General features: G+C 64.1%; 1 protein-coding gene across 4 annotated transcripts in view; it reads right to left on the minus strand.

Moving 5' to 3' along the window:
* Window positions 1-8,052, minus strand: part of FGFR3 (fibroblast growth factor receptor 3) — a 12,726-nt gene extending 4,674 nt beyond the window's left edge. For 2 of the 4 annotated variants that reach the window (XM_011970871.1, XM_011970870.1), the window contains exons 1-6: window positions 8,043-8,052; window positions 3,648-3,917; window positions 3,360-3,425; window positions 1,678-1,847; window positions 1,479-1,602; window positions 1,199-1,389 (exon numbers count right to left, since the gene is read on the minus strand). In XM_011970871.1, the coding sequence (XP_011826261.1) occupies window positions 1,199-1,389; window positions 1,479-1,602; window positions 1,678-1,847; window positions 3,360-3,425; window positions 3,648-3,822 (726 nt within the window). In that variant the 5' untranslated portion in view covers window positions 3,823-3,917; window positions 8,043-8,052. Of the gene's footprint in view, window positions 1-154; window positions 306-1,198; window positions 1,390-1,478; window positions 1,603-1,677; window positions 1,848-3,359; window positions 3,426-3,647; window positions 3,918-8,042 lie in introns of those variants that run through there. The other 2 variants (XM_011970868.1, XM_011970867.1) reach the window with 2 other exon arrangements.
* Window positions 8,053-8,186: the final 134 nt, after the last annotated feature.

Consider the following 8,186-nt stretch of genomic DNA (forward strand, 5'->3'; position numbering starts at 1 on the left):
CACACACACACACAGATGCACACAGACTGAAGCTTTGTGTAGCTGTCTCTTATACACATCTAGATGTGTATAAGCGTGCGGGGCGTGCAGGGCGCGCGGCCAGGGCCTTGGAGCTGGAGCTCTTGTGCCGGCCGGCATGGGACAGAGTCGTTACCTGCTCGGGGCCCGTGAACGCTCAGCCAAAAGGCCTTCTCGGCCACGCCTATGAAATTGGTGGCTCGACAGAGGTACTCGCCCCCGTCCCGCTCCGACACATTGGCCAGGCGGAGGCGCACGTCGGCCTCCACACTCTCACTGATCCAGGACTGCGGGGACAAGAGACCCGGCTCAGGCACGCCCCTGAGGCAGCCCCGCCGGGTACGAGGCAGGATATGGGAGACCCCCAAGGTACAGACGGAGGCTGGGCTGCGTCAGCCCCGAAGGCTGCCTGGAGGAGGCGTGGAGGCACTTCACGGTGGCTGTGGTTCCACAGGATGCACGTCTCTGCCTCCACCCCAACAACCCAGCCCAGACCCTCAGACAGCCCCTGGTCGCTGGCCTGGCCTGCCCTCCCCGGGGCTCTTGCAGAACCTGGGCCCTGGACAGGGCCGGAGGTGGCCTCTCTCTGGGCAGGGTCTGGACTCCACCCTGGCCCTGGGCCTGCTCCCCGCCCCCATCAGACCGTCTTCTCTCTGAACAGATGTTTCTCTTTGGGCTTTGAGTGTCGCAACTGTCCCAATTCAGTGGCCCCCACCCGGCAGCCGTGGGAACAGAGCTAAGGGCTCCGGGAGGCGGGCAGACAGTAAGCTCGGGCCCCAATGCACACAGCTGACGACTGCCAATTGGCCAAGTCGGGGCTCGGCCACTGCCTCTGAGGTCCAGAGGGGGCCTGGAGGGCTTGGCCACTGCCCTCCTGTCCTGGGGCACCACTGCTGCCCGAGTCACACCCACCCCCGAGAGGCCCCTGTGGGCAGCTCTATGTCAGGGATTCAGTGGCCGAGGCTGGCCCTCTGCAGACACAGAAACAGCTCCCACCGCAGCTGCCTGTGGCCCGAGGTGTGGGGTGGCTGAGACTTGGCCCCACGAGCACCCCCACAGCTTCTTCCCCCGAAGCTCCAACCCCTAGGCCCCAATCCTCACGCAAACCCCAGCCATGGGGCACCCTTGGGGCCAGCCCAGGAGCCCGAGCTGCGGCACCCATGAGCACACGGTGGCCCACCTTGAGCACGGTGACGTAGGGTGTGCCGTCAGGGCCCACCTTGCTGCCATTCACCTCCACGTGCTTGAGCCACTGGATGTGGGGCTGCGCATCACTGTACACCTTGCAGTGAAACTCCACATCGCTGCCCAGCACCGCCGTCTGGTTGGCCGGCAGCCCCGCCTGCAGGATGGGTCGGTGCGGGGAGCGCTCTGTGGGGGCAGATGATGCTCAGGGGCCACCCCTCCCTCACCGCTGCCACCACTGCCGCCCCAGACCCATGCCAGCCCAAGGCCCTCACCTAGCACGTCCAGCGTGTATGTCTGCCGGATGCTGCCAAACTTGTTCTCCACCACGCAGGTGTAGTTGCCGCGGTCCGAGGGCACCACACTTTCCATGACCAGGCTCCACTGCTGGTGCCGAAGCTGCAGCGGGGCACAAGTGAGTGGAGGCAGCAACCACCGCGCCTGCCAGGCCCAGAGCCACCCTGCCGCGCCCACCTTGATGCCTCCAATGCGGTGCTCGCCGCGGAACTCCTTGCCATTCTTCAGCCAGGAGATGGAGGGAGTGGGGTTGCCAGCAGCCGGGCAGCGGAAGCGGACGGTGTTGGCGGCCGGCACAGCCAGCAGCTTCTTGTCCATCCGCTCGGGCCGAGTCCAGTAAGGGGCCCCTGCTGGCCGAGGTGCACGTGAAGGCCATGACCCGAGTGGGAGCAGAGGCCCCTCTGAACAACCTCCTTCCCAAAGCTGCCCCTGCCCACCCCCAGTCTCAGTTTCCCCTCCTGTGGAGGAAGAGGGTGGGATGAGGCTCCCAGGAGCCTCCACACCACGTTCCCATCCCAGGGCTTTCTCAGAGCTGGGCCATGTTTCCCTTTCCCTTCCCTCCAGGATGCTCTGCCTGGACCTGTGAAGTTGCGGGGCACAGGGCATTGTCCAGGGGAGCCCACCCGCCCAGAGAGGTTTGCCAGGGGCCAGGCCCACCAACAGGGAGACTGAGGACCAAGGGGGCAGCCTGATGTAGTGGACAAGCCAGGACCTGGGAGCAGTTTATCGGGAGAGGAGCCCAGTCACCTGCAGAGCCAGGAGCCTTGGAGGCAGCTGTGCAGCACGGGCCCACGGGAATCAGAGACCCTACGCCACCCTCTGCAGAGCTCCGAGTCTGACGGGCTCCCACCACCCCTCCCTCACAGCCCAACTGGTTTTTCTCCTTCCTCAGGGCTGGAACTGCCTTCCTGCCAGGACTCCGGCCAAGGCTGAGCTGGCATCCCCCAGGAGGGGAGCAGTCCTCCCCTCAGTGACCTCACGGCCAGCCCCTTCCAGGGACACACCCATCAGGGGCACTGAGGCCCAGCAAGAAGCAGTGTGGACACAGGCTGGAAAGAGGCACCCCAGGGTGCTGAGCTCCCTCCCAGGCCTCCTGGAAACCCCCAGGGTGAGTTCCCCCAGCTCAGTTTATCTCATGGACTCAGCCTCCCCTCCTCACCTGCTCACGCCACTGGCCCAGGGACCCGGCCCACACACCCTCAGTCCGCAAGTCGTGACTGCCCCCCACGTCTGTGCCATGATGACCCTCCCTGCACGCACTCACCTCAGAGTCCCTCCAAAACCAGAAGCCCCACCTCCCCGCTCTACAACTTGGCAAAGTCTACCTGCCAGTGTTCCAGGCCGGGACACCAGGCATCGTCCCCGACAGCTCTCCCACAGCTGCAGCCCACCCACCAGCCACCCTGCTGCCAGCCACCCTGCCCGCCACTGGTTGTGGTAGGTGCCTCCGGCTGGCGCCCTCACCCTGGGTCCATCCACCCCATGGCAGCCACCTGAGCGCCCTGCCGTGCTACGCTCATACCTAGTGTCCACCTCACCTATGGCCAACACCAGAGCTCCACAGGCCAGCCCTGGCCTCCTCCTGCTCCTAGAACCCCTAGGGCCCTGTGCCTCAGTCTCCCCATTAGCAACACGGGTGTCCCCGTGCACCACAACTCTGCCACCAGGGAGCCAGGGTCGGGCATCTAGAGCCATATCAGTGGCTCAGCCCCTCCTGCATCCTGAGGGGACTGGACCTTTGGGGTAACCCCAGGGAGGTTGTCCCAGGGCCTTAGGCCCTTAGCTGCCTGTGGAGGGCAGGGCTTGGCAGTGGCAGCAGGCCCCACCGCGGCCGGCCTGATCCTGGACCCTGCTCCCACCTGTGTCCACACCTGTGTCCTCAGCCTCGTCCTCCCCGTCTTCATCATCTCCCGACGATGGAGCATCTGCAAGGCAGAGACGGCCATGTCCAATGCCCAACCTGCCCCAGGAGGCCCCCAGGTGCCCCTCCAGGTGAGGAAGAGTCCCCCATTTGGGCAACACTTCTTGGGGGTGCCCTCCTCTCCACCAATGACCAGAGAGACCCCCCGCCGCTCCTGACCCACACAGGGACTCAGGGAGCCCGGCACTCGGTTCGTTTCTGTAGCTGGCGTGGCCCCAGAGCTCACCTGTCACCCGCACACTGAAGTGGCACAGTACGCGCTGTGTGAGCCGCTGCCGGCAGCTGTAGGCCCCAGAGTCCTCGTGGGAGGCATTCAGCACCTGCAGCCGCTGGGGCCCCACCAGGACACGCTCCGAGGGCACCAGCCCTGCGCCATCCTTGACCCAGACAGTGGGCCCCATGGGACCACCCCCGGGCGGGGGACAGCTCAGCTCCACAGCGTCCCCGCTGCCGAAGACCAACTGCTCCTGCTGGCTGGGCTCCGGGCCGGGGACTTCTGCGGGCAAGATGGGCAACCATGAGGCAGGCACCCCCAAACCTGGCACCGTTTACAGACACAGCAGTGGAGGCCTCAGCCGCCCTGAGTGAGGAAGGCTCTGACCCAGATCCAGGGTCCCACCAGACCAGGGGCTGGAAACCGTGCCCCGAAAGGGCCAGAGGTCTCTATCTTCAGCTTTGCCAACCAGTCTGTCCCAAGGACTCCGGTCTGCCTTGGTGTGGCAGCCGCCTTCCCCACACAACCTGCAGCCAGCCCCACGGCGGTGCCCCCACAACGCTTCATTCATGGACGCGGAGAATTCAAATTCAAAGTGTCACAAAGTGAGACTCTTCGTTCTTTTGATTTGCTCAACTGCTTGAAAACATAAAATCCCTGCTTGTCTCACAGGCAGCACCACAATGGACAGGTGCTGGGGGCAAAGGGGACAGGCTGCCCTTCGCTGGCCTTCGGCTGAAATGGAGCTCGGAGGATACTGAGCTCGACCCAGGTACTCGACAGAGGTAACACAACAGAGGTACCACGACAGAGGTACTCGACAGGGTTGGTCAGCCAGCCCCCTCGTGGCGCAGATTCACCCCAGGAGGGGCCCGTCCCTCTCAGCAGCCCCCACACCCCATATGGGCCTGAAGAGCAGTTCCGATGGACAGCCAGGGAACAGAACAGGCAAGGAGGAGGAGGTGCAGGGTCACGTGGCCATATGGACGGATCTGGGGGGCAATGCACAGGTTCACCGGGCAGAGCACAGGCCGGGGCAGCGCAAGGGGGCTGGGGCGGGGGTGAGGGCTCCCTGGGGCGGACAAGGTTCTGTATCCTGCAGTTCCTATGGAAGCTCCACACAGCAGGCATGACAGAAAACACACGTCGAACACGTCGCTGGGTCTGGCCGGGGGCGTCTCACAGGCCGGGGACTGGGGAGGCCCAGGTGGGCCCTCAAGGGGGCCTGGTGGTGGGGTCCTGCTGCCTGCAGGGGGACTGGGGCCCCCTCACAGATGAGGACCAGGCTGGGGGCAGGAAGCTGTGAGAGCCACAGAGCAGGTCAGCAGCCCCAATCCCTCCCTGGGGGCTGAGAAGCTGGGATTGGGGCTCACCCACAGGGGCAAATGTGCAGGCGGCCCCTGGGTCCCTCCCCAGCAGCTTCCCAGCTCCCCGGGGCCACCAAAGCCTGTGACCCAAGGACACACCACGGGCAGGGCTGGGGGAACCATCACCCCTAGGCTTCCCTGCCAGGGCCAGACAATGCGTGCAGGCGGGAGGCCTGGGCTTGGGGCCGGGACGGGGGTGGGTGGTCCCCCAGGCAGCCTCCTTCTTCAGACCCAGCTGGGCGGGTTGCGCCATCACTTGTCATTCTGCAGACGCGTGGCCTAGATTCGGGGACCCAGCTGCCCACTCTGACCACACCAGTCCCTGACTGCCTGGCCAGGCCCTATTCTCCCCAACCCACCTAATCCAGCCACACACGCCCAGTGCCCAGCATGACCCTGCCAGCCAGAAGGGCCCACACTCATCCCCTGAAGCATCACGGGAGCCCTCACCCCACAGGGACCCACAGCTCAAAGACTGCCCCTGCGGGGACCCTGCAGCCAGGGGGCTCCCGGCCTGACCTCCAGCCCTCCAGTTCTGGCCAGTGTCTTGTGGGGACCACCCAGAGCTGGGAGCTGCTCGAGGCCCCCCAGAAGGCCGAGAACAGGCTGGTCATGGCAGCCTCAGCTGCAGGCCCTGGCCCAAGGGCAACAGCCGGTTGGTTCCGGTTTGGTCTGAGTGGAGACAACAGGTCAAGCCATCCACACAAGTATTCGCTTCAGCCTGGTCCAGCGCGGGGGAACGGGGGACAGAGCAGCCCCAGGCCAGCCACACCGGTGGCCATCTGCCCGTGTGTGGTGGGGAGGGTGGAGCCCTGACTGCCCCCATGCTGCCTGCCTACTAGGTGCCAACAGAGGCCAGGGCACCCCAGCAGAGGCTGGGTGGCGAACACCAGGTGAAGGACGCTGTGACACAAGGCATGAGTGGCCACTATGAGCTCAAGGTCTGACCCCCCTGGGGAGTCAGCAGTTGGGTGGAGCCCCCATACCCCACCCAGCTGCCAGGCATGGGAGAGCTTTAGCCTCCCAGCAGCCCCAGGAAAGGTTTTCTTTCTTGATCAACAAAAGGGAGGCCCCACTGACACCACACAGACACTGGTGCCCAAACACATCGCAGACAAAACTCCTGCTGTACCCAAGGCGGGGTAGCCCCCCCCCTCTATGGATCCCACAACACGTGCTCCTGCAGGCGCCCCAACCCCACACAGTGCCAACCTCTACTTGGGCTCCACATGCCAACAACGGCCCTCTGCTGTGTGCCAGAGGGGCTGTGCTGGACCTGGGGGACGTTTCCTAGTCCCAGAGACTCTGCCACTCACTGGTCATGTACCTCAGTTTCCCCCATTGTGGCACAATGTGAAAATCCCACCCCACAGGCCCAGGAGCTCAGGGAAGGCACCACACCCTGTTGGGTGGCTGGAGAAGTGAGAGTGGGGGTGAGAGGCGCTCCCTGCCCTGGGTCTCTTGCCCCAGGACTGATGACCGTTAGGCCAGGGTGCTGGGGACGGCTAAACTCTGGCCTGGGGAACCTTCCTCCAGGTTCCGGGTCTCTGCAGTGGAGGCCCAGTGCATGTGAAGGAGCATGGGTGAGAGAGTGGGGGAGGCTTGCTCCATCATAAGCCCCTTGGTTGACCCCAGAAAACAAGGAGCAAATTCAGAGTCACTTCCAGAGCTGGCTGCCCCAGGGGTTTATTTGGGTTTTGGGGTGAGATGAGGGCTTAGGGTCAGGGAACAACACGTTTTGGTTTTGGATGCACATGAAGTTCTCTGCAGCTCTCTGGGGGACAGGAGGTATTGCCAGGCAGGGGCCATAAAATAGCCTAAGAGGAGGAGGCCTCCAAAAGTCCAGCCTCCCTGTCTCCCCACCTGGAGACATTCCTCTTCAGAGTTTCACAATAAAGTCAGGAAAAAAGGGATCTGGGGGCTGGGCAGGCTAAAGAGGGCTTGCCAGGGTTATCCGGCCTAATACTTCAAACAGCCTGCCATTATCGGTTCTCTTGGACAGGTGAGGAAACTGAAGTTCGAAGAGGGCACCAGAGCCTGGGCTGGAAGTCTGGAGGTCCAGGCCAACCCCTTACCCCACCAAAGGTGGCTCCACTCCCAGCTCATTCACTCCTTAGTCACTCAGGTGAGGGCTGCCTGCCTCCCTAGATGGGGTGACTTTGGACCCCCTCCTCCAGGAGACCCCCAAGCCCCTGGACTCCCACCCAAGCTCAGCTGTAACAAGGGGTGCCCCATTCCCAGTTCCAGCTCCAAGTACCTGAGAGCTGGGGGGCTGGGGGGTGAGTAACGAGGGGTTCCTAGGCTCACACAAGGACCTGGAGGCCACGCTCAGCCCAGGTTAATGAACCACCCAGAGGCCCACGCGGCTCAAAGTCCAGTCCGGCAGAGGAGGGATGGGGGAGGATTCAGTCAGCACCTTCAGGAAAGACCCTGCACCCAGAGACCCCTGCTGGGGGGTGTGGCGCTGTGGGAGAGCCGACCTCGTCTTCCTCCCTGCACCCTGGGGGGTCCCCCTAGGCTCCAACCAGGAACACAGCCCTCTGGGGAGATGGCGGCTGTCCTGGCAGGGCCTGGGGTGGCCAGGGCAGTCCAGGGGCCAAAACCTTCCCCACCGCCCTTGACCACTGTCAGCCAAGGCTCCATAATTTATGTTCCCGGGCAAGCGCCAGCCTAGACCTCAGTCCATTTCACGAGGTCTTTGTATTTTTACTGCCCGGCCCATCTTGTTAAGGAACCGGATTAAGTTTATTGACCGATCAACTCACTACCTGTTTCACCAGCTCCAGTGCGGGCAGGGTCGCCGCCCCAAGGCGGGGGGCGGGGCGTTCCAGGCGCAAGTGGGGGAGGCCCCGCGCGCCCGCCGGGGGTCCGGGAGAGGCTCCGCAGCCTGGCCGCCGCCCCTCCCCGGGGCTGGCTGACATTCCCGGGCCGTAGGGAGTAATATCTTTATCTGAATGAGAATACGAAAGCCAGGCTCCCCCCGCGGCCGCCCCTCCCGCACCCCTGGAAGCGGGGCCGCCCGAGCAGGCGCTAAAAGCGCGCGCTGACCTCCCGACGGCCCCTGTCACGCCGCTGAATGACACGCACATTCAAGCGCCGGGCCACTTTCATTCATAAAAAAAATGACATTGTTCCGGGAGGCTGCAGCCGCCGCCGGAGAAAGGGGCGCGGGGGCGCGGGCGGG

This window comes from Mandrillus leucophaeus, unplaced genomic scaffold, assembly GCF_000951045.1.
Source record: "Mandrillus leucophaeus isolate KB7577 unplaced genomic scaffold, Mleu.le_1.0 Scaffold98, whole genome shotgun sequence".
Lineage (NCBI taxonomy): Eukaryota > Metazoa > Chordata > Mammalia > Primates > Cercopithecidae > Mandrillus > Mandrillus leucophaeus.